We start from the raw sequence: 26,201 nt of genomic DNA on the forward strand, positions 1-26,201 counted from the left end.
TATATATTTTCCTAAGCCAATCCAGTTTTTGGCTCTGGCAGAATGAGCAACAGAGCTTCTTTCCTTAGCTATATCGTTGCCACTCATCCCAGCCAGGATCAAGATGTGTGCTTGGAGATGAGAGAATTGGTGTAGGAAATGGAGGGTCCAATGGAAAGTACAGATAGTCCTTGGTATCCCAGAGGAATTCATTCCAGAACCTCCCTGAGGGTAGTTTATATCAAATGGTACAGTATTTGGATATAAACTATGTGCATTCTCCTATATAAGACATGTACTGTATAATGACATTTTCCTCAAGGATGGACCACATATATACACATATCCATGACTGGGGTCTCATAAGATTGTAATGGATCAGAAAAAAAAATTTCCGATGCCTTGTGAGCTCATACCTGTAGCAATGTTGCAGCCCAATACATTATTCACGTTTGTGGTAATGCTGCTGTAAATAAACCTACTGCACTGCCAGCTACATAAAAGTATTGCAATACAATTATGGACTGGATGTAGAATTGAGAATGATAAATAAACAACTATGTTACTGGTTTATGTATTTACCATACTATACTGCGCCATACTCTACTATGTTCACACAAAACAAAATCAGCACATTTCTCAGAATGTGTTCACATGGTTTGGCCATGTGTCCTACGTATCAGGCATTTGGAACTGATGGATATGGAAGTTTGAGGAGAAGCACATTTTAGAGTCTTGCTTCAAAGTGACGATTAGCTCTTAGTTACAGAGAGCCTCTTTTAAGAATGTTGCCAACATTTCAGAGAAGAATGTTTTGGATACAGTGATATCACTCACAGAGTATCAGCAACCACTTTGTGTCCTCACAGGCCCTCCATCTCAGTGCCCACATGCCCACATGCATTGCTTCCTCTGCTGTCGTTTGTTTTCTTTACTTACTTGCCTTTCCTCACCTCTGCAAGGTGAGGGTTTCCTGGCCTCTCAAGTTCTTAGCCTTCGCTTCTCCAGCCTCTTAGGACACGAGTGTGTGTGGGACATGGTGGGATGGGAGGAGTTCTGAAAGTGTGTTAGATCAGCAAAGATTAGACTGGGAGGCCAGATCTTGGACTCTATGCTGTTAATTAATAAACCTGTGAAGTGAGTATGGTAGATTCACTGATTCACTTCATCTCCTGTGCCACAGTTTATCAATGCTAAGTTGAGAGAATTGAGTAATAAGCTTTCTAAGTTTCCTTCCAAACTAACAGTCCATTATTAGACTCTAGGAATCAATAATGGGAGAGAGGAGTGGACATTTAATCTAGTGGTTAAGACACTTGCATCCCAGGTCAGGGTACCTGGGTTTGATTTCCAGCTCCAGCTCCTGATTGTGGCTTCCTGCTAATGTAGACCCTGTGTAGCAGTTGCGATGGCTCAAGTAATTGGGTCCCTGCCACTCACAGGGGAGAACTGAATTATATTCCTGATTCCTGACTTTGCCTCTGGTCCAACCAACCCTAGCCACTGCAAACATTTGGGGGAATGAGAATGATTTCTCTCTCTCTCTCTCTCTCTCTGTCTGTCTTCTAAGGAAATTAAATTGAAAAAATAAATGTTAATATATGATTAAATATGACATTACCAAGACTACTTTCCATTGTGAAAAATATTTGACTAAGAGTTAAACTATACAGAGTTCTAATTCAAGCTATAGCCTTAAAAGTTACACAGCTCAAACATAAAACACTTTTATCTTGCTGACTCTGTTCTCCCATGCTTCATGGGTTGTTTTAGGACTTCAAATGTAAATGAAAAGACAAATTACAGACTGGAAGAAAATATTTACAAGTCATATATCCCACTAACCCCTAGATCTAAAGTGTATGAAGAACTCTCAAAACTCAATATTTAAAAAGTTCAGTTAGAAAATAGTCAAAATATATGCAGGGACATTTCCAGGAAGAGAATATAAAGATGACAAAGAAAGGCTTGGAAAGATGTTTAACATCATTACTCATTACAGAAACATAATTTTAAACCACAGTGAGTTATCACTAGTATTGTTGTCTGAATGTCTGTGTTGCTTCAAAATTTATATGCCATAACTCTAAGCTCCCAAAGAGTTGAAGCCTTTGAAAAGCAATTAGGTCATGAATGGAACTCAAGCCCTTATGAAATAGGTCCTTTCCCCACATGGGGACACAGAAGGAGGCACTGTCTGTGAACCCTCCTCAAACACGGAATTGGCCAGCATCTCAGTCTCCAGACTATGATAAATAAACTTTTGCAATGTATAAGACTCCCAGTTAAAATAGCACAAATAAACTAAGACAACAGGATGTCTATCAACATGACTAAAATGAAATATAACTATAATATCAAATACTGGTGAGGATGCAGAGAAACTGCTGATAGAAATACTCTAGAAAATAGCTTGATAGGTCCCCTCAAAATTAAAAATAAATGTACCTTACAACCCACCAGTTGCAGTTTTGGACAACTTTCCCAGAAAAATGAAAATTGATTTTTACATAGGCACTTATATATGAATGTTCATAGCAGATTTATTCATAACAGTTCAGGACTGAAATCTACCCACATGTCCAATAGTTCAACAAACCACAGTGCATTTATGCCATGGAATACTATTCAATGATAAATGGAGGAAGAAGGTAAACCTCTTAGAAGAGAAATTTTGGGTGGTTCCAATTATAGGAGGTACGCACAGTAGTCAAACAAGGAAAGGGGAGGTGTTTAATGTGTGTAGTTTCATTTTTGTCACAATGAAAACCTGGAGATCTATTGCAAACAATGTGAATGTATTTGACACTACTGAACTATATACTTGAAGTGGTTAAGATTTTATGTTATATGTATTTTAGTATACTTAAAAATACCTCTAAATAATTTAAAAGTGTATTTATTGGGATAAAACTGTTGGAATGCTGTCTATTGTCTGCTAACAGTATTGTATTAAAGTTAACATTTTACTTTTAGTAATTGTTCCACAGTTCTACAAGGTGTTAATGTTAGGGAAAGCTCAGTGAAGGCATTAAGTAGAACTCTGTGTTGTTTTTGCAACTTTTTGGTAAGTCTAAAATAATTCAAAATCACAGTGTTAAAAAGGCAAGTCTTCTGTTCATAAGAATTCTAAATATTTTATGAAGATGTTCAACCTTTGAGGAGGTGGAGTTTATCCCTATACTACTTCAGTTGGGTGCTACATAGTGACTTCATTCCAAAATACTCTATGAAAAGGGGCCAAAAAAAAGGGTGGGGGGTCCTTACAATGAAGAAACTGGATAGTCACTCCCTCAGCCAGGTGTCAAGGTTAACAGCAGCCGTGACACTTTAATACTATGGGTCCCTGATAGGATGCAATGTTCCCTCTGTAATCATGCTATCAAAAACATATGACCCCAGCGTAATAATGAGGAAAACATCAGAGAAATCCCAATAGAGGGACACTCCAGAAACAGTGGACCAATGCCCCTCAAAGCTGTCAAGTTCTTCACAAACACAGTAATTCTGAAAACTGTCATTACCGAAAGAAACCAGCAGAGACATGAGAATTAAATGCAATGTGGTATTTTGGATCAGAAACAGGAAATAGGGCATCTAAATAAAGTATGGACTTCAGCTAATAATAATGTGATCACATTTTTTCATGATTTGTAACAAATGTACTCTACTATTATTCAAATGCTAATGGAAAGGAAAAACTAGGTTCAGGGTTCATAAGAACTCTCTGTACTATCTTCACAACTTTTTTTTTTTTTAAGATTTATTTATTTATTTGAAAGTCAGAGTTACAGAGAAAGAGGAGTGGCAGAGAGAGAGAGGTCTTCCATCTGCTGGTTCACTCCCCAATTGGCTAGAAGCTGGCTCTACTTTCAAGAGATAAACAGGAAGCCTTGAAGCATATTTGAAAGGCTCTATTCTCACAAAAGTGAAAAATGACAAAAATGATGAACAACTGAGCATAAGACACAGCCAGGATGCACGACTCACCAATGAGACTGTAACCTTGATTTTAGCACCATCTCCCCTTTTAGCCATGTCCCCTTGTGCAGGGAACCACTTGAGCAACCTTATATGGCTGCTGTCGTTGAGAATTCTAACTTGTCACATGTGGAACTGTTAAGTACAGTTGGTGGTACAAGAGAAGTGTGTGGATCACATTCATGAAATTTCTTGGAGGTGAGCTTTGAATTAAAGATGGCTAGAATGTGGATAGGCAGAGAATGGGGGGAAATCCAGGGTCTTGATGCAATTTTTCTCAATGAGGCTTTGTCGTTCTGGCTCATCCTTACATCTTGGGTACTTGGCAATGTTCAAGCAGGGAAGAAAGGGAGGAAGAATGGTGGGGGGACAACAGGAAGGGAAGAAGGAAGAATAAAGAAGGAAGGATGGACTTATTGTACATCCTCATTCTATTTTTTCATTACTTTCCCGCTTACTTTCACATATCTCAATTGTATCAGGATAGGCTACTAGGCTGAGGTCAGGATCCCAGTCCGCCAATGGTTTTGCAAATAGTGGGGGATAAAGTTGGAAATTAAAAGAGGGCCTGTTTGGAAGGTACAAAGATGATAGACTCAGAAACCTTGAGACTTGAAGAACCTTGTAGGTATCACTGAAATTTCAGCTCCCATTTTGCAAAATAGACAGGTGAGATTCAAATAAATTGCGCTTCTGAGCAGAGTTCTTTAGTGATCAAGCAGGAAAACAATCCATGTCTCTTGACTCTTATTCCAGTACTCTGTCCACTGAAAAGAAGATAAATAAATTTTAAAATATCAAGCTTAATAATGAGAGAATATGTGTGGTTTCTAACTCTTGAGATTTTAACATTTCTTGTTGGTTACTTCCCAATTTCACCATATGTGAATGTGAATAACATTTTGGAGCCAGTTTTTCCTTTAATTCATCCTGGAAATAAAAGTTCTTGTGACAGCAAAGTGTGTTGCCATAGTTTTATAACAATTAAAAATCTGGATAGTGGCATAAAAGTGAAAGTGTTGGTAATAAGAAACAGTGAAAATGCACACTTTTGCACACTGCTCTTTTCCACTTTCCCAATTCCTTTCAGACCTATTCATTATCTCCCCTGACCTACAGAGAGCAATTTATAGCCTGGAGCATATCCTTTAGCTTTGCTTGCAGCCCATTGTCCTCTCCCTGTGGCTTGCTTGACAGATTCTTGGAGTGGTAACTGATGGCCAACATCCCCACCCTCTCACTACTACCTACTACCTTGGTGAGCTCACAGAGCCTCAAGGCATGTATCTGACAATGGAAAGTGGTAGGAAAAGTCAAAACACCTTTTTGCCCTTTAGTTTCAAATGCCTACAAAATTGGGAGATAGAAAGGACTTGGGAAATGGAAACAATTTGGAAGGAAGTTTGAGCGAGGCTTTCTAATACACCTCTTTCCTTCCTCTCCAGGTTAGAAAAACTTCCAAGCTTTGGATCTAACATTCTGCTATGATAGTAGAATGAAGATATTAAAATTAATAAAATTGAACTACAGAAAAAAATTAGAAATGTATATTCCTTCTACCTGTTTGTGGAATGAGATTCCTAACAGCCACATGTGTAGACACATCAAACTTTCCTAAAAATCTCTGTCAGCATACTGTAACTCTGCACGCTGATTAAAAATCCCAAAGTTGAGTCCACCCCATTCCCAGTCAACAGCTTTTTCTCTGCATGAGAAGCTGGCAGGAAGAGATTAGGGGAACCCTTGGAAGTCATTGCTGGTTTCAGAAATACCAATGGTCTAATGAGTTCGGGATAGAAACAGGACTGGATAGGGTTTGAAATTTTCCTGTTTCACGAAATGCAAAATGGCTGGCAGGACAGAAGAAAAGGGGAGCAAATTCTGCTTGTTAGAAGCTGCTGACTAAATCCTTTCCAGAATCTCAGGAGACTACTTATGATACAAGGGCTCCAGCCACCCTGAAGCTGCTCTAAGTATATCCTCATGGACTGCCACTCATTGCACCCTGCATGTCTTACTCCATGTAACACATATCCTGAAGATCACGATAAAGTGCTGGAAATCCTGAACGTCGTAATATGTGTCGCTGTGGGTCCAACTGATGGTGAGGGATGCGGAACTGCTCATAACATTTCTTGGTTATTTGGTTGGATTTTGCAAGAGGTTTATCCAAAGACTAGACAAAAAGTACCTAAATGTACCTATGTTTACACACAATCCAGGTAAAATGTGGAAAGTGTACTTTAAAATAGGCTACTAAAATCCATGTATAAATATTAACAGAAAGAGTGGGAAGAGAAGGAAGGGAAGAAGTGGGGGCTCCACCCCTTTTCTTTTTTTTGACTCTAGTCATATTCTGCTTGGAACTTCTGGTTCATTTTTAAGACATTCAGAGCAAGGACTTTCAGGGTAAACACTAAGTAGGTAAGAAAAAGCCGTCTGTGTTTATTAAATAGCTGTTCCTATCTTTTCTGCAAAACTCTAAGTCCAGCCAGGGATCGATCCATCCTTCAAATGTCTGACTTTATGGGATATTTAGTTAGAAAAGTTTAACTCCCATCCATAATGCTCTTCTAAAAATTAAGGACAGGACAAGTCTTCATCATCCTCTAGGATCCTTTGATTGCTTTCAGCAGAGGTCAGACTGCTTCTGTGATTCAGCCCTGGCTTGATGTCCAGGTGGTTCAATCTTCTCTGAATAGTTACGCAGTAAGTCAGACACAAAACTTGCCCACAACCTACTTCCTAGCGTCACACAAAAAGAAGTTGGGTCAGAATTTTGTCAATGATTCTTGTATCCAGTTGGTGTGAGCAAAGAACCCCAAATACTATTAAACTCCTTAGTGATGTGAACCAGATGGAAAATAAAACAAAAGAATTCACAACTCATGTTAGACTGAATTGAATGTCTTTAATTTCACACAATGAATAACATATGAATAGGATTAACTTTTTTTTTTAATAGTTAAGTGCTCTATACGGTGCTAACCTGATCTGGTAGCGAAAAAGACTGAGCTTTCTTTTAGAAAAAAATGTTTAAAACCCAACATCTAAGACCATGGAGGAGCATGGCAGTAAAGCATGCCAGATGTATCTACGCCTCAAATAACAGCAAGTCCATGTTCATTTTAAATGTACAAAAATGCTTTATGAATAAAAACTGTTACAAAAAGAACATTTCAAACAATGTACAATTTTCTTGCCTCTATATTCAATAAAATACAAATACATTTTTTGTTCTAAAATATGTTTACATACAATCAAAGTAGAACATGCAAATTACACTTTAAAAAAGGCTTTTAAAAACCACTTATGAATACAAACTAAAAATTAGCCAGCACGACTTGTAAGACAATCTTGTGCCCCATTTTTTTCTTTTGAAATATATATGTACATATTTAACACATCATGTGCATTTATTATTTAAGAAATAGATTTTTTTAAAAAGGAAGAAAAAGAAAGACTCCACCCAGGGTGCAACTGCCCTTCCCTGTTGACTAGTGGGCAGCTCTTTTCAATCCCCCCTCCCTCCCCATTAGTGTTTATTATACCTGGGCAAGCGGGCAATAGAAATCCAGGAAGTTTCTTCCTTGGTTGAAATGTGCTTCTAAGACTGTTCCCCAAATGACTAAGTCCAAGAGGGAAGGAAGACGCATCAGTGGCGTGAACTCTTCAAGAAACAAGAGGCAGAGGGAGCCTTGTATTGTGGAAAGAAACTTTTAGAAACACCAAGAAAATGCTACGGTATATTACAGTTTGTTTCTAGGCACTGTGATGACATTATCTGTAAGCTCTGGCATTTGGACCATTGTGATACTAGGGTAGTGTTGAGAAAAAAATGTCTATATTTATCTACTTTTACATAATGAGAAGGACTGAAGATCCGGCAACAGAACACTTAAATGGCTTTTGAGGCATTTCGACTTCTGCCACCCCCTCTCTCTCCATGCTGCAGTTGGCATTTAAAGGCTTTGGATATATCTGTATAGACTTTAGACAGTTCCCAGGAAAATCTTCCTAGTGATAGAGAAAAAAATATATTCTCCAAAAGCTCATTATCTGAATATTGTTGGGTGATAAGCTGGGAGTCGGATTTTCTGCTTAAGTCCAAACCCAAATCCTTTATGATCTGCATGTAGAACATCACCTGTACAATAATTCTGTCACCACTTGCTTATCATATTTATAGACCCAGCAATGTGCAGAGCACAAATTCTGCCTGCCACTGAACATGAACTCCCCCTTGAGACAGAAGCCAGGGAGACATGCTAATCTTCTGCCAGCCTGTAGTCACCTTTCCTGGGCTGTCAGTGGCTGCACACTCCAGGTCCTACCAAGTCAGAAACCAGCCCCTTAAATGTTCTCCTTTCCTTTGACCAGAGCCGGGCTATTTGAAGCAGGTCAACTTTTGTCCCTGTAGAGGGTGAAACGCAAGTGGGTCCCAACCACTTGGTAAGGTGGATTAAAAATCCAGGAGGCTGTTACATCTCATTTCATCTTTTTTCTCATCCCTAATCAAACTCCTTATATTATAAATGAGTCCACATCTGCTTGCTGAAGGCGAGTATATTTCAGAAAAAATAATGGCATGAAAATCAAGGGATTTCTCTTACAGAATATTTTGTGGAGCTGGCATCACAAATGCTCTCTGTCAAAATAAAAATGCAGCCCCAAAAGGCAGTATTGGGTGGCCAAAGACCTTTACAATCTGTTAGGAAAACTGGATTTTCTTTCTGGCCTGCAACCAACTAGATGTGACGCTAGACTGACCCAATGTGGGGTATGGACAGGAGAGGAGAGGCTAAAGAACAGGAATTAATTAGAGAATAAGGAAATGGCTACATCAGTGAAATGAGTTATGTTGAGGAAAAGCAGAAGAAAAATTGAGAAATTTAATACTGAGGCGGTGAAGAGGAATCTGTGTCATTGATTGGACTTGCTTCCACCTCCAAGTAATTGGTTAGCATGCCTCATCTTGGTAGTCTGCAACTTACCAATCTATTCTTAGGATCTATATGTAGAGAATTTGCATTTCACTCAAATGACCAGAGTCCCCAGTTCATGTGTGAATTGCAACTCTTGCTGTGTCTCTCCCAGAGTATCCTTCATTGGTTTGGAAATTCCTAAAGTTACTGGGATGTTACTCATTATTAGAAGATAATGCCAATTAAACTTTGGGTCCTCCTTTAAGAAGTTTCTAGAATGCCTGCAAGAAAATGTTGTGTCCTTAACAGGCTTAGCTGAGGAGACAGTACCAGGTGGGGAGCAAGAGAGGCCAGGACAGAACGAAAAGAATGGTTTTCACGATCCAACAGGAAGAGAAATCTCTGCATGGCTTAATTGGAATGAAAATGGTCAGCGATGGGGTGAGAGGGGCTAATTTAAACTTTCCCCTCTGGTGACTTTGGAGCCACTCACACGTGGCGTGAGAATGACAAATTGAAAATGACTGTTGTGATGTTGCTATTCAGCCTGTGTGAAATGGCAAAGGTTAACCGAGTCACAAACTGAGGGTCTCAGATATAAGCTTTAAAGTACAGTCCTATAAACTTAACATATCTCTAGAATTAAACACAACCGACCTAGTGGCAGCAAATGATGTCAGGTCCATAGTGACAGTGCAGAACGGGATGACTGTAATTTCCACCAACTGTTGGTGCCCTGACGGAGCTGTGATGTATGCAAACATATTAACTTGGGGTTTTGAAATTTACATCCATAGATATCCTATCACTTATTCTCTTATGCTTCTAACAAAAAAAAATCCACCTCTCTCTAAGGAAATAATATTGTGTTCTGAAGTGATAATATAATTTCCAGCTGGTCCCAACTTCCTGTAAAGAAACTTAATTTTGAGGTAAACCAGATATTCTAATTCCCAATAGAAAATTTAATTCTCTCTCTTCAGTGTCTCTCTTTCTATAATCTACCATGCCAGGTGTTTGATGTCTTGGGGAAGGTGAGGGGAGGAGTGAGGGAGGAAATTGAAAATACTTATTTGAAATTTCCACATCTGAATTGTTAAAAACATCTACGGCAATGGAATAACTTCATATTCATTCTGAGTCTTCATGTTTTACTTGGGCTGTGGAAATGGATAATAGTGATGGAATATCTGTTCACGCTAAACCAATGGCTAGAGTACAACTTGGATGAGAAATGTACAGTTGAAATTGACCATTTAAAAGACGATTTGTCACACACAGTTTGCATCCATGCAGACTGATAGATTTATAATTACATTATGTACAAAAATGTTTTAGTTTATTAAGGCAACCACAATTTGGATACTTTGTCCAAGGTGGCTTGATACAATTGGAGTGGTGACACCCTTTGAGAATTTTATTATTTTTTTTCAGTTAAGAACACTTACTCCCACTTGCTTTTTAAGAAATAATTATCAAGAGACAATGGACTTCTATTGTCTTTCTGTTTCCTTTTTCTGACAATCCATGATAGTTGTTTGAATGAAATAAAAAAAAATCACATACCGAGGCATTGCTAGACACATGTCTTTCTGGTGGGTCTGGGGTTTCAGTATTTGGTGGTTTGTTAAGTTATTCCATTTGCTGTGGGGTATGACAGCCATTTTATTCTGCCTATTCTCTGCCGATATGTTTTAAGGATGAAAACAACCTGGTTGACACCTGGGTCAACATATCCTTGGCTACTCACTTGCTAAAAGGTCTCTATCAATACCTATTATCTGTTTCACAACGATTGTTATTCAGAGCCAGGTATCCTCGGGACAGCAGGCCAAGGGCGAACTTTACAACACAGGTACCGGTTTACTCGACCTCGATGTGTACCATGAAAGAGGCGGCAGCAAGCGCATTGATGGAAAGATACATACATGAAAGTACAACAGGCAAAGGAAAAGCAGGAACAGACGATGCTAAAACTCCGTGTGTCTGCACCAGAGGATATGAAAGCAGGGCTAAGGTCACCCATCACTAGAATTCCACCTTCCATCACAGGATTCCATCTAAGGAACTGTACTGTTAACGGAAAGATACAGGTCACCCGGAGACGAGGTTGGGGCCTCAAAGCCTAGCACAGCTTGAAAACCAACAGAAAGAAAATAAAAACCAATGAAACGGAAGTGGGTTACCTCAAAGCCAGTCGAGAAATTTGCAGCTTTTCTCCCCTTGGAATGTTTCCCAATTGAAGGTGTTTCCCTTTCGATTTTCCCGGCCAGCAAAAGACATGGGATTCCAGGGCCCATCTGGGACGAGGGCCATCAGGCGGCCGTCTCCTCCCGGATGGGGCTGGGCTCACCTGTCCGCATCCCGCCACGCTAAAGCGCCGCGGTGCTGGGAACTCCCGGACTGCACAGACCCGCGTTCCCCGCGTCGCGTGGCTCGCCCCAGGGCCCCTGGAGGCTCAGCCCCGACGTCTGGCCAGCTAGCTGCAGAGAAGGGCTTGGGTGTCCCTGCTAGGGTGGAGGGTGCGCCCCACCCGGCTCGCTGCACCTGCGACGCCTCAGTCCCCCGCCCCAGGTGCGCACGCACACACCCACCCTAGGGAAGGACATCACTCTCGCTCCCTCGGGACTTCCTCTGCCGTTTGGCCTTCACCTCCTCCTCCTGGGGAAGGGGCTGCGGCGCGGGCGGAGGCTGTGGCGGCTGCGCGGGAGGCTGCGGTCTGTGTCTCCTCTTCCCGCCCCGGGGCGTCTTGGGCAGCGGCGGCGGTGGGGGCGGCGGCGGCGGCGGGGGCGGCGGCAACGGGGGCGGCGGCGGCGGCGGCAGCGGGGGCGCCTCCCGGGCCATGTGGATGACCGCCTCGATGGTGGCCATGACCGCGTCCTGGCCGGCGGCGGGCTCCAGCGCCAGCGGGCTCAGGCTGGGTTTCTGACCCCGCTTGCTGGGCAGGTCGACGCACTTTTCCAGCACCGGCATTTGGTCTCTGGAGTCCTCGTCGAACTGGGTGGGCTGCTTTCGCGGCCGCCCGCGCCGCTTCTTGACAAAGTTGTTGCCTGTCTTTGATTGTCTCTGCAGCCGCTTGGCCTTCAGGATCTTGTTCACGTGGTCCAAGTTCTTCTTGGTGGACAGAATCTTGGTGTAGTTGCACATCTTCCGCACCTCGCACTGGATGGCTTCGATCTCCTGCCGTTTGAACCGCTTCTTCAGGGAGCAGCTGGCTGCAGGAGGAGAGAGGAGCCAAAGTGAGCGGGGATGCGAGCTGCCTTAAGCCCAGCCAGACCTTCCCACCACGGGAAGCATGAGGAACTAATGCTACGGTTTGTCGTGCACCCCCCACTCAACTCTCTTTGGTTCTTCATTAAAGCGAACAGCAATAAAAAATAAGTACTAGTTGAATATAATGTCTATACAACAGTTCTGTTGACATTATTGCCACCCTCACAACTATGACAGCGAAACACTGCTGTTTCCATTTCCATTTTAGAGATGTAGAAACAGAGGCTTGAGGCGACCTGCCCTGGAGCACGGGGGTCAGGGCAGAACTACAATGTAAATTTACCCATCTTACCGTTGTATTCAAGCCATTTGACGTTTGTCCTGATCCAGTGTAGCAATGCATCATGCTTTTTTTTTTTTTTTTTTTTTTTTTTTTTTTTGATGCTGCACCAATCAAAGGGCATGCAACCCTACATTTCAAACAATCTGGATCCGTCCAACTTGTGATCAACGTCTTGGAAGGGGTGCCCGGACCTGACCTAGACTGTGCGACTGAATTACTTTATTGCTACACCCCCCCACCCCCAACGAGGGAAGATTACTTTCTGGAACACTGGAGTTGGGAGGGCACTATCTGCACATGTCACCCTCCACCCCCACCGTCACCCCACCCCACCCCCATGTTCCGGACCCATCCATTTGCCTGATGCCATGCAATTAATTAATTCCTCTTTAACCAGTTCATTTCTGGAATGCCCAAGGGAAATACCAGCCAGGTGTTTCCAAGTGGGTTACACTTCCCCTACGGGGCTGCTGTTTGCCAAGAGCTCTTTTGATGTCCTGGTGGCCAGATGCACCTCTGTTTTACGAGCCGGACTTCTCAGGAAGTCCTGTGCTGCTGCCACTAAATGGCCTTCAGAAGTGCTTCGTTTTTGAAGTTCAGACACCATAAAGTGTGAATGGCTTCAAGACATACACAGCAGACCTTCCCCTCCTTTAAATCATTCTTTCTCCTTTTGTGGTTTAGGGGCAGGCATGTGTACATTTCTGCGTGTGTGTGCACACACACGACATACATTCATAGTCCAGCGCCCCAAGGCTCTTCCCTGTGACCATTTGTACACTTAAGAAATGCATCCCCACTGAATTCTTTGGTGCTGTGGTTTATCCTACAGAATGAACCCCAAAGAGCTCACATAGAAGACCCAGGCCTAGAGGGCAGAATGGTTTTGGTTCAGCATCTGGGTTGTTGCAGCCCCCATTATTTTTCTTACCTACTCGTAGAGAAACAGAATAATTATCTTAAGGGAGAGCAGGAAAAGCAGGTTTTCAACATGGACAGCACTCTCACTTTTCTTGGGTACTCCCACTTCATTCTTTCCCCAGCTTTGCCCCGTTTCTCCCTCATGCTGTGCCCATCACAGACCTCCAGAAGGGTTGCATTTGAAGTTATTTATGCCACGAGCTTCATGGAGTGGGAAGCGCTGAGTTCCACAGGCCAGGTCACAATGCGACTGCTTTTGGCCAAAGGTCAGCAAGACTGACTGAGCAATGAATAACTACTGAATGGTCTTTAAAATACGTTCTAAAGAGCAACACAGAACAAAGGCAGAGTGATCTTCTATCAAAATAAAATTTTTGTAGTTAGTCTTGTGAAAAGAAATGGTTGCTTGATTTTAAGTTCTCAGATGCTAGGACCCATTCTTGTCTGTCTTTATGTCCATCACAGGGGCCTAGCATGGTGCCTCTTCCACAGCAAGGACTGAAACATTGTTTCTGGACTCACAAATTGGAGCCATTCATTGCTGCCTTACAGCCATATTCTCTAAAGGGTTCCAGTTTGGATTTTAAAGTTACTGTTGCAAATACAGTGCCACTAAGAGTTAGCAAGCCTCCTCATCAGAGACAGGTAATTTAGTTCATAAGTAAATGAAAACCAGCCAAAAATACTCAGTGACACCCTCTGGCATTATTCCAAATACAGTTTCTCCACACAGTTCTTACTCTCCTCAGTTTATGTTACCCAAAGAGAAATAAAACACTAAGTGATAACTGATACAGAATACAAGGATCTAGTACATCAGCTCCTGGCAATTTCTGACCCAAGAAAGCTTCACTGAAACACTCCATGAGATGGAGGTCCTTTGGGGAAAGAGAACCACTGAATTGTCCCTCTCTGGGTTTTCTTTTTGGACTGAAATACCAACAAAGACCCCCCCTAAAAATCAAAACAACACAAAACAGAAAAGGCCAAAACTAAAATGAAAATCAAATAAAAACCTAGTCAATGACATTCAAATATTCACACATTTGCTTTATGCTCATATTTTTGTTGTTGAAATAAATTATGGGGTAAAAAATTAATTCTATCCATGTAAATCCACCAAATAATACTAAAAAGCTTGTGTCTAACTCTTTTGCACTCACCATTCACATTGAACAAATGTTGACTTTTTGTTAATATTTGCTGTCTTTTTTTCAAAGAAACAAAGCATGGATTTAACCAAATCATTGCTCTCCATTCCCTTCCTTTCCCTTTTCATGCTTGCATTTATACTTTGTTGCTCATATGTGGACCCATATTGGTAGAAAATAAATGCTGGTAATGATGTAAGGAAGGGGAACTACAAGCAGGCTGCTGGCTGGAGTGTGAACTGGGATAATCTCTTGGGAGAACAATTGGGCAATAACTGTTGGAGTTGAAGATGTACGTGTTCAGTGCCCTAGCAACTCCATGTCAACAATGCCTTCTTTTGTCATTTGTGATGGCAGACAAAAGACATGGAAGGACTTTGCTTGAAGCTCAGTCTATGTTATGGAAAACTGAAAACACTCTAAATGCTAATTAAAAGAGTAATGAATCAGGACCTGTGCTATGGCGTAGTGGGTAAAGTTGCTGCCTGTGGTGCCAGCATCCCAAATGGGGCCACTTTGAATCTTGGCTGTGCCACTTCCAATCCAGTGCCCTGCTACTGCACCTGGGAAAGCAGCAAAAGATGGCCCAAGTGCTTGGGTCCCTGCACCCATGGGGGTGACCTGAAGGAAGCTCTTGGCTCCTAGCTTTGGATGGGCCCAGCTCTGGCTGTTGCAGCCATTTGGGGAGTGAACAATAGATAGATGACTTCTCCCTCTCTCCCTCTCCTAGCCCCCACCCTGTAACTCTGCCTTTCAAATAAATAAATAATTTTTTAAAAAAATAATGTATCATTCAAATAGAATCTCATACATCTCTAAAAATGAATAGGCCACATATAAATACCTCAACATGGTTAAATAAAAAAAGTTTAGTAAATAAACAAATTACAGAAGTGATTCTAAAACACTTACGTAAATTTCAGAGCACAGAGAGATCCCCTGAATTTTTGTTTCACCTTTCATGTCCAGTGGTGGAGGTTTAAAGTGACTACTGTGTGCTGCAGAGGAGGTTTCTATAGGGTAGTTTCTCTCCAAATTACCCTATAGAACTGTACTAAGCCTCCAGAGTAGGGTTGGCCAACAGAATTACCTGCAATGGTAGAAACTGTGCTGTTTTCTGTGCACTTACTCCCCATATAGGATCTCTGTCCTTAATGTGTTGTACAATGTGAATTAATGCTATAACTAGTACTCAAACAGTACTTTACACTTTGTGTTTCTGTGTGGGTGCAAACTGTTGAAATCTTTACTTCAGATATACTAAATTGATCTTCTGTATATGAAGATAATTGAAAATGAATCTTGATGTGAATGGAATGGGAGAGGGAGCGGGAGATGGGAGGGTTGCGGGGGGGACGGAAGTTATAGGGGGGAAGCCACTGTAATCCAAAAGCTGTACTTTGGACATTTATATTTATTAAATAAAAGTTAAAAAAAAAAGAAATTGTGCTGTTCTACCATAACATTTAGCCATATATAGCTAACAAGCACTTCATATGTGGTAAGTGTGGTTGGGAAACTGGATTTTTAAATTAAATTAAATTTTAATTTTTATTAGCTACATGCTACTAGTGGCTACCATATCAAGCAGCCAAGCTCTGGACATAATCATCTGGAAATACAGAGTATATACATGGAGATTCATTCATTCAAATGTAGGCTGTGGAAAACTCTAGGCAAACAACTTCGGGTCTCTATTAAACAAATGGCAGGTGTGGTGAAAGGAAAAAATGTAAATTAAAAGAGACTGAAGGGGCTAGCTTTGTGTTGCAGCTAATAAAGCCGCTACCTGTGATGGCAGCATCCCATATGGGCATTGGTTCAAGTCTCAGCTGCTCTACTTCTGATTCAGCTCCCTGCTAATGTCCTGGGAAAATAGCAGAAGATGGCCCAAGTCCTTGGACCCCTGCCACCCATATGGCTGATCCTGAAGCAGCTCCTGGCTCCTGGCTCCTGCCCCAATCCTGGCCATTGTAGCCATTTGAGGAATGAACCAGGGATGGAAGATCTCTACCGCTATCTCTCCCTCTCTGTAATTCTGGCTTTCAAGTAATAAAAAAATCTTTAAAAAAGTAGACTGAAGATATGAAATGACCTATCTGGATGCCAATTTCAACAAATTGCTAAAAGAGATCATGAAATAAGAGGAAATTTGAGTAAGGTATTTTATCATATTATATGTTATTAATTTTCATAGGAGGGATCTTTGTATTGTGATCATGTCTTCTTATGGGCACCTATCTTTTAGAAAGAAAATATTTACAAATAAAATCATGAAATCATATGGTATTGGTTTTAAAATAATATGAAATAAAGAGGGAGGTGGAAGAATTGATGAAACAAGCTTCAATGAGTTGGAGATGGTTGAAACTGGATGGGTACATGAGTTTTATTCATGGAATTCTGCCTACTTTGGTATATGCTTGACATTCTCCATAATACAAGATTAAAAAATTATAAATGGTAAGTGGCAATACAATTATCTTTCTTTGAGTCCTAAGACTCTCTGAGAGTGCTCTGGTTTCCATCCTTTTAGGGCTTCTATTTCACTTAAATAATGTCAGAAGGGTGAGAGACATGCATTCATCTCACTTGTAAGATGATAATGGTACCTGCCCTCTGGGTTGAACGGGACAGGAGGACAAATGAGTTCTCTCTGGTTTATGCTGCAATCAGCTGCATAAACAAGCATGTCATAAGCTTGTTTCTCCATTGATGGCATCAGGTGTTACATTTTATCCATTTTTCTTTTGTGCATTATCAACTTTGGGGTTTTTCCCATCTATGGAACTTCTGAACTTTATTTTATTCTTATGCTTATTATCCAAACCTTCAGTTTAGCTGCATCATCTCCACGTGTGAACAACAGCAGAGTGCAGTGCGGTGCAGGGGGAAACTGGAAACCAAGGACACTTAAGTAGGATGAATCTTTAGCCCCTATGGGTGTGTCTTTTGTCATCTGTTACATTGGACGGTTGGACTAGATGTTCATGAAGTTATTTATTTATTTATTATTTATTTGACAGAGTTACGCAGTGAGGGAGAGAGACAGAGAAAGGTCTTCCTTCCGTTGGTTCACCCCCCAAATGGCCACTACGGCCAGAGCTATGCTGATCCGAAGCCAGGAGCCAGGTTCTTCTTCCTGGTCTCCCATGTGGGTGCAGGCGCCTGAGCATTTGGGCCATCCTTCACTGCCCTTCCTGAACCACAGCAAAGAGCTGGACTGGAAGAGGAGCAACCGGGACTAGAACCCGGCGCCTATATGGGATGCCGGCACTGCAGGCAGAGGATTAACCAAGTGAGCCACGGCACCGACCCATGAAGTTATTTAAAGATTGCTATAATTCTTTCCCATTCTCATTATCAACGGCCTTCCCCAAATGTGGGGTGGCTTTCTAAAATCCATTTCATCTAATAATTTGAAATCCTAGTGTAGCAGGGAGGAGGACTATGGACTTGGCAGGGTTTGATATTCACAAATCTCTCTCCTTATTGCTATGATTTCACTGTCTCTCTAAATGTTTACAGATTTTTCTCTCTTCAAATTGTTTCATTATTGGACAGTAATTCCTGGGCTCTTGCTTTAAGATTGATTCCATATTTGCTCTCCTTCCTATAATTGTCCTATATCATGCCTGCTCTTTGTTAGTTTTAAAAGAATAATTATGAGTGGTCCAGGCAAAAAATGCAAATTCATTTATTCATAACTCTGCAACACAAATGGTCTCCTAGACCCTATCTCTGTTTAAAATCACCACGTAAATGGTTGGATTGGTTTTGGCCTAGATTTAGACTTTCTATATTTCCACCCCCATTATCAGAGGATTGGCTCATCAGCATTCTGTTGATTTTGCCACATCTTTTATGATTATTAAAGAATGGGCTTGGCAGTGCTTTTTACACACAGACTTTATAGATGTGGTATAGGCACTATGAGCCAGGACAAGGACTAACAAGACTTAGTTACATGGAAGTTTATATACAGAGTTCCCAAGGAATAGGTGCTAATGTTTGTAGACTGAACTGTGCCCATATGTAAGACACAACTTAGTTTTACAAGAAAGATTTGGGTGTATCTGGGAGGGATGCAAATGTGTATCAAGATGTCTTAGATTATTTTTTTTCTTGCTTTGAATGTCCCTGGGTGAGACAGGAAGGTTTGAGGGAAAGCTGAATTGCCTGGAGTTGCCTCCCAGGGTGGATAGGGCAGAACACTAGCTGCCTCAATCAAGGCTGAGCCGCAATGCAAATTGCTTTGTGCACTGACACATGCTAGATGGTTCTTTGAAGGCAAGGCCTATCTTTTCTCTGTACTTTCAGAGTTTTAGCACAGGTCAATTTTCACAGAAGTGTATAGTCTGGTACTATATGATCAGCAAATACAAGCTCAAGGGAATACAGTTGTTTCATGGTCTCCAATGTAAATTGTGCATTCTTTTGTGCTTGTCGTTGAATTTGACTTGGTAATAATCTCTTATGCTCCTCATGAAGCTTTTTTATTTATTGTTTAATGGGAAGTATAAGGTAACCTCCTTTGACATGTAAACTTTCTTCCTCCATCCTACAAATTTAAATGAACCTTGTATAATCTTGTGTTTAAAAGCTCTTTTTAAACACATGGCAAATGCCTTTCCTGGTAAGGCCCCTGCAAGGCAGGACCCATCTGAGTTGCTGCTGGTTATCAACTCAAGTGCTAGAGTGCTGCTCTCCAAGTTCAAAGCTGTAATTTAGAACTAAGAGTTAGCAGATGTAGGGAATTTGTCATGATAAGATGGTGTTTCCATTCTATTCTTAAATTTATTTGAATACACTTTCGGGTTTCTTTGAAGATGTGGCTAGCTTGTTGGAAGCACAGTGTCTGCTGGAGCCCTCTTAGGGGTCCACTGGGAAATAGCACACTCTCTCAGCTGCTTTGGCTTGGAGAATCCTGGTATTTGTTCTGCTCCCCTGGGACAAGGTAGGAGGTGAGGTGGGCAGGGTGGCTGAAAGAGAGATGAGGCAGTAGATGTATAGGTGTGAACTTGTTAATATGTGCAAACACTGAGAGTGCAAAGGTCATCAAATACTAAGCACCCCAGTGCATTTCTGTAGATCTTCTCAGGGTATTCATGATGTGAGGAGTTTATAAGCTTGCCTAGGACTTTCTTGCCTCTGCAAACTGGCTCACCCTTCACTGCCTGCAAATTATATCAGCAGCTCCCAAGTGAGGTGCACATTCCCCCATGAAGAAGCAAGTTTATTTACTGGGTTGCAGGAGCACACATTAATCACTTGTATTCGCATTATTTATATTTTATGTGAACAAAGAAAATTAAATTAAAAAATAATAGTGCCAAACATATGGAACAACAGTGATGCCCTAACTTGGACTGCATATGAGATGCTGGACCCATCATCTAATGTGGACATGAAGTTCATAGGAACAGAAGAGGCCATATGTGTTCAAGGAGTAGATGGGCTGCTCATCAGTTTGTTGCTTTCAGGGTGCTATCAATGTCCTATATTCTAAATTGATGAGGGTGTTCTAAACAGCTTGTTTAGAAATGGTATCAGAAGACAACCAGCTCCTCCTTATGAAAGAGTTGCCATTTTCAGAGACAAGCTTGACAATTTTTACTATGGAAAGGCAAGAGTTCTAACAACATTCACCATTTATGAGCTGTCTATGGGTTGTCAGTAATGCTAGCTAGTTGTTCAGAACCACACAAAACACTTAATATTGAAGAATAAGGTGGATCACTACTTTTAGAAAGAAACTCATGCCATAGGAAGAAGGCTTTTGGAAACAGACTGGAAATGTTATCATTGGTTGGCAATTTTGTTGTTGAAAATGATACACTGTTTTGATGTATTATAATGTTTAGCAGCCCTTAAATTTTCAAATTTATAAACTTTGTAAACAGAGCTAACTTCCACTTGAAGAGTCTCAGATATTTGGATACACAAATGCAATGCCTTCTCATTTATAACATCATCTAATTGTTAAGAAGGAAGATGGTTAGTCAAGTTTCAATAAAATCTCACTTACTTTGTGGGTATAAATTTTATTAAAATATTAAAATTAGTGTAAGATTTTGATGACTGCAAAATTATTTTTAAGAATCTCATCCTTTTAAAGTGTATGTTTTCAGGCCGGCGCCGCGGCTCACTAGGCTAATCCTCCGCCTAGCGGCGCCGGCACACCGGGTTCTAGTCCCGGTCGGGGCGCCGGATTCTGTCCCGGTTGTCCCTCTTCCAAGCCAGCCCTCTGCTGTGGCCAGGGAGTGCAGTGGAGGATGGCCCAGGTGCTTGGGCCCTGCACCCCATGGGAGACCAGGAAAAGCACCTGGCTCCTGGCTCCTGCCATCGGATCAGCGCGGTGCGCCGGCCGCAGCGCGCCGGCCGCGGCGGCCATTGGAGGGTGAACCAACGGCAAAGGAAGACCTTTCTCTCTGTCTCTCTCTCTCACTGTCCACTCTGCCTGTCAAAAATAAAAAAAAATAAAAAAAAAATAAAGTGTATGTTTTCAAAAAAGTGCACACACTCTGAATATATACATATATATTTAAAGATTTATTCATTTATTTGAAAGGCAGAGTCACAGAAGGGGAGAGAGAGTGAAGTCTCCCATCTGCTGGTTCACTCCTCAGATGACTCCAATGGCCAGAGCTGTGCCAATCTGAAGCCAGGAGCCAGGAGCCTCAGGTGAAGGGGCCCAAGGACTTGGGTCATCTCCCATTGCTTTCTCAGGCCACAGCAGAGAGCTGGATTGGATGTGGAGCAGTCAGGATGGGAACTGGTGCCCATATGGGATGCCAGCACTGCAGGTGGTAGCTTCACCTGCTTTGCCAGAGCTCTGGCCCCTGAATACATATTTAAATGAAGTAACTATTTAAATTATGTTACTGATAGGAATGTATGACTGAAAAATTTGGAACTCAGTGAAGTTTTTGTTTTTAATTTCTGAAGAGTTTATTTAATCCCAGAAGATCCCAACTTTTCGTGAGTTCATGACCTAAGAAGCAATAGGCTTCCTGAAGACAAAGAACATATGCTGTTCATCATATCCCTTAAAACAAAGAACATAGTATCTTTTTCATAGTAGATGCTTGATTAATATTTCCTGCTGGGTTGTTGCAGGTTGTAAGCTCTTAGAACTCAAAGCATGGATAGTATCAATCTTTATAATCCCCAGAGCACCTTCAATTGAATTGCATGTAATTCCCCAGCAGTTAGAAGAGTGCCTTATCCACAGAGGGCTTCTGGATGGAGAGTTGTTGCTGACATCTGTTATTTGGTTAGGCAATTCAGAGCCCTTGAATTCTCTGACTGTGGTGAAATAATGCCAGTCATTTCATGAGCCTGCAGGTTAGATATACCACCTCTGGCTCTGGACAGATGAAGACAGTGGTAACTCACTCCAGAGAAAATTTGAGGCAAGGAAGGGCATTTCCAGGTGCTCAAACAATCTCTAAGGAAGGTAACCAGATTTTGGAAGATAAGAAAATTGAATGAAGGGAGACAGTGCAGGAATCAGAGAAGTAGCAAAAGAGATTGCAACTTGCTTTAAGGTGCACTGCGTATACTCATCAATGAACTCTACAGCGCATCCTGGGGTTGTCCAGCATGAATGAACAGAAGGATCTTTTCCATCTGGAAGTTTTTCTGGGGGTGACATCAATTAGGGTCAAAGTTGCTTCCTGGACTTTCATAAGAGGTGAATTGAAGTGGCAGCACTGGTAAGCTGAGGAAGACTAGGGTCTTTAGTTGCACTCTGTTTCAATCGATTTTGGCTTTTGTTTGTTGCAATGTGGATCAAGTCCGGGCATACTGACTAGACAACATGGGAGGCTGGGTAGAAATGTTAATGCCAAAAAGTTTGAAGCTTCATCTGTTGAGTCTCACAGCATGCCAGTTGGCCACAAAGCGGGGGTGGTTGCACCCTCTCATCTCAAATGACTCTTTTTATTTCTTTTCTTTTCCCTTTTTGTTCAAATGTGACACAGCTTTATCCTTAACCATAAATACCATCCCTTATATAATACTCCAACTATTTTATACATGCATGTTCTTACCTGATCATGAAAGATTTTCTTTATTAAATTTGGAGAAAAAGTTTAAAAAAGACTCCTATTGCAAATATGATGTTAGGAAAATATCTACAATTTTCATGTTTAGACTCTGCTGAAATAAATCTTTATTGACTTTACTATAACCTCATGAATTACTTAACAAGGTGGATAGGGACCTTTTGTTTTCTCCCTGTTCTTAGTAGCAATTGCACTTGTTTATTTACTACTTAGGCTTATTGTTGGTAGTCCAACAGGAAACATGTTGACTGAGACATTAGAAGAATGAGGTTGTAGTGCTGACTTTTCACTCCTCAGTTCTGTATCTCCAGATACTTTTTCTACTTTCTTGGAAGGACCCTTACTTCAGAATAAATATGATTCTGTAAAAAACCATATGCCTGCAGGCTTTCTCTTTTCTAGTTAATACACCCTCATATCCTTCATCTGTGTTTCTATGAGATGAATTCTAGTCTATATTCCATCTTTGGTCACCCTTCTTTGGGGATTTTATCATCAGCCAAATCTTACCTTAAATTTAGGGCCCAGAAGTGAATTGATTTTCCAAGTATGAAGTGATTAGTACAGAAAAATGGGGTTGATTAATTTCTGTGATCAAGGCATTGCACTTAAATTAATGAGGGGTACATAAAAATATATTTTCCAGCATCAAATCCTTTCATATTAAATGGAAGCTCAATTAACTCCCTTAAATACTTTCATATAAATTGCTACCAAACCTGGCCATTGCCATGTGGAATTGGTTTTCTTAGCTTAAACACAAGTCTTCCATTTAAATCTGCAGGGTTTAATTTTATTGGTTTTAGTCCAGTGTCCTTGTCTGTTGTGAAAATTTTGAATCTTAATTTTGTTTTCTCAAAGAGTGCCCAGATTTTTAGGGATTTTTTTTTTTTTTTTTTTTTTTTTTTTTGACAGGCAGAGTGGACAGTGAGAGAGAGACAGAGAGAGAAAGGTCTTCCTTTGCCGCTGGTTCACCCTCCAATGGCCGCCGCTGCAGCCGGCGCACCGCGCTGATCCTGGCAGGAGCCAGGAGCCAGGTGCTTTTTCCTGGTCTCCCATGGGGTGCAGGGCCCAAGCACCTGGGCCATCCTCCACTGCACTCCCTGGCCATAGCAGAGAGCTGGCCTGGAAGAGGGGCAACCGGGACAGAATCCGGCGCCCCAACCGGGACTAGAACCCGGTGTGCCGGCGCCGCAAGGTGGAGGATTAGCCTATTGAGCCACGGCGCCGGCTCATAGGGATTTTCAAAGGTTGTGAATACTTGCAAAGTTAATGACCATCCATTTAACTCCTTCTGGGATTGATTCAAGTGACTTAAATGAATCCTATTGCTTTCCTCTTTACTAAAGTGTTTTTTTTTTTTTTTTTAAGAAAAAGGCAGTCTACACAAAAGTATCTCTATTATTCTTCATAAAAATAAGTGACTTATACCCATTGTGTTAGACTTTCAAGTATTTTTGCATCTGGTTAGTAGATAATGGATGTCTGGCTAGTACATGATGGATGTTTCACAAGGACAATAACATGGCATGGCCCATAGGTGTGTGCCAAATTCTACTATTTCCGTAAGTTTCAGAGAGGATATTTCCTCTGATGCTGGAGAGAAAAAAGTCTTGCATTGTTCTTTTATCCAAAGGCAACTCTGCTGCCTTAGCAAGAGGGAATAAAAAAGACATGACACAAAACAAAATAATACTAGGTGTGGTCTAGTGCTTCCAGATTTCCACTGGAATTCAGTTTATAATTAAGTCTTAAAGCTTTTCATTACCACTTTACATCTTAATACACACTGCCCATTCTTTCAAACTCCAATAAAATCCTCTCCTTAAAAGCCATCCATGGACTCTCAATTCAACATTAATCTTTTTGCTTAGCTTTGGGTCTTGTGCCTGGCTGATAGCACTTTGCTTAGTCTAACTTATATTGGGATTATGGGATTAATCTATATTTCTTTCCTCTTAAATTGTTTTCAAATGGGCAGGGACCAGTCTTAGCCATCCCGATTCATTCTTGAAACATATATTGATGGAGCCCTACTTTGTGCCAGGTACTGTGCTAGGCACTGAATTCTGAGCCTCTCCATCTAGTGACCAGCATAGAGCTCAGCTGATTTATCTGAACTGAAATCTGTGTATGAGGCTTGACCAAAATTAGCACTTACCATCTATTTTGTAAAGCCTGTGTGTGAGACATGAAAGGATTTTTTTGAAGGAGACACAAATAACTATAAATTGAATTAGATCCTCACATATTTCAGCTGTTCTTCATTCACTTCAAGGCGCCATTAAGTGTTCAGAGTCTAAGCCCTAACCATGCTATGCTATGGTACTGTGAAACAGACCAGTATCCAAGGTACTATACAACAGAAGTGGAGATTCATTGAGAAAAATAGAGACAAAACAAATTTAGAATGTAATAGAGTATCTAAGAAAGCCAGCATGGACATCTTGGACCACAAACTGATGAAAACTATGGGTCCTCAAGAAGAGGAACACATGCACAGATTTCATACTAACTACCTGACACCAAAAATGTGCATAGGTATGCCTGTGCACATGTAAGAATGAGAGAAACAGAGAAGAGTGAGAGAGAAAATGGATTTTTAACAGATTTTTTTTTTATAGCAGTTTTAGGTTGCCAGCAAAACTGAGCAGAAAGGACAGAGATTTCTCCTATGCCCTGCCCCTGTACACTTAAGTCTCCAGTATGAAGGGTCTTTTCATTGCCAAACATGTGAATCAGAATTATAAGAGCTTTATGTGTGGGAGGGGCTCTTTGCTCTCTTGGCAAGTATATAAAAACCCAGGTTCTGAGCTTTATACCAGCCGCTTTTTGAAAAACTGTTACTGCTTTAACTTTTGTCTTCTTTAAAAAAAATAGAAGATTGGATAGACTTGAGGCAGCAAATACTCCTTCCTCAATTTAAGATTTGACAATTTAAGAGGAAAAGGCTCATTCATCATCTTTCCCTTTTAGAGACCATAAATTACTGGCTCATATACCATGTGGCTCAGATTCTAGGAAAAGTTAGTGTAAACAAACCCGAGTCACAATGCGTGGAGTAAGAGAGTGAGTCATAAACAAAACATAGACATATGCTCTCATATAAATAAGGGCCTGCATCATCAGCTTCCCCAAGTCTGCTTCCCATTAATTACACAACAAAATGAACTTTCCATATGTAAAGCTCAAATCACTTAACTCTGGCAACTAGAACAAGACAAAGACCAGGACTGTGACTATCTAGGCACCAACAGAACTGGATTTCAAAATAAGGAAAGTGCTCTCAAAATATCTCCAAGTATTGGAGGATACGAAGATCCCTGGAAGCAGGGTTTTCGAACAATGAAACTACATCCAAGCACCCCGGGAACACTGCTGGGAAGGCTGACCCCGACCCTCTGCTGTACTCATAGGTAACGCATTCTGCTCAGTCTTTTGTCCTGAATTCTGTCATCTTTCTGGGGTAAGCCCTGCATCCAGGCCACACAGAGTGTTCACACACAGTGCTGGGACCCCTGAATACTTTATATTCTCTCCTTCACTACATTCTCTCCGTCTTTTGAAACTGTCAATTGGTAGCACAAACTCACATTTTTTTTTTTTTTTTTTTTATGGT

The 26,201-nt window shown here is 41.1% G+C and overlaps 1 protein-coding gene across 3 annotated transcripts in view; it reads right to left on the reverse strand.

The window, feature by feature from the left end:
• Positions 1–6,851: 6,851 nt before the first annotated feature.
• The window catches only part of SETBP1 (SET binding protein 1), a 384,629-nt gene continuing 365,279 nt past the window's right edge, over positions 6,852–26,201 (reverse strand). For all 3 annotated transcript variants that reach the window (XM_008261251.4, XM_017344139.3, XM_051851263.2), the window contains one exon: positions 6,852–12,100. In XM_008261251.4, the coding sequence (XP_008259473.1) occupies positions 11,481–12,100 (620 nt within the window). In that variant the 3' untranslated portion in view covers positions 6,852–11,480. The remainder of the gene's footprint in view (positions 12,101–26,201) is intronic.

The sequence above is a fragment of the Oryctolagus cuniculus genome, chromosome 10 (assembly GCF_964237555.1).
Source record: "Oryctolagus cuniculus chromosome 10, mOryCun1.1, whole genome shotgun sequence".
In the NCBI taxonomy this organism is placed as follows: Eukaryota; Metazoa; Chordata; class Mammalia; order Lagomorpha; family Leporidae; genus Oryctolagus; species Oryctolagus cuniculus.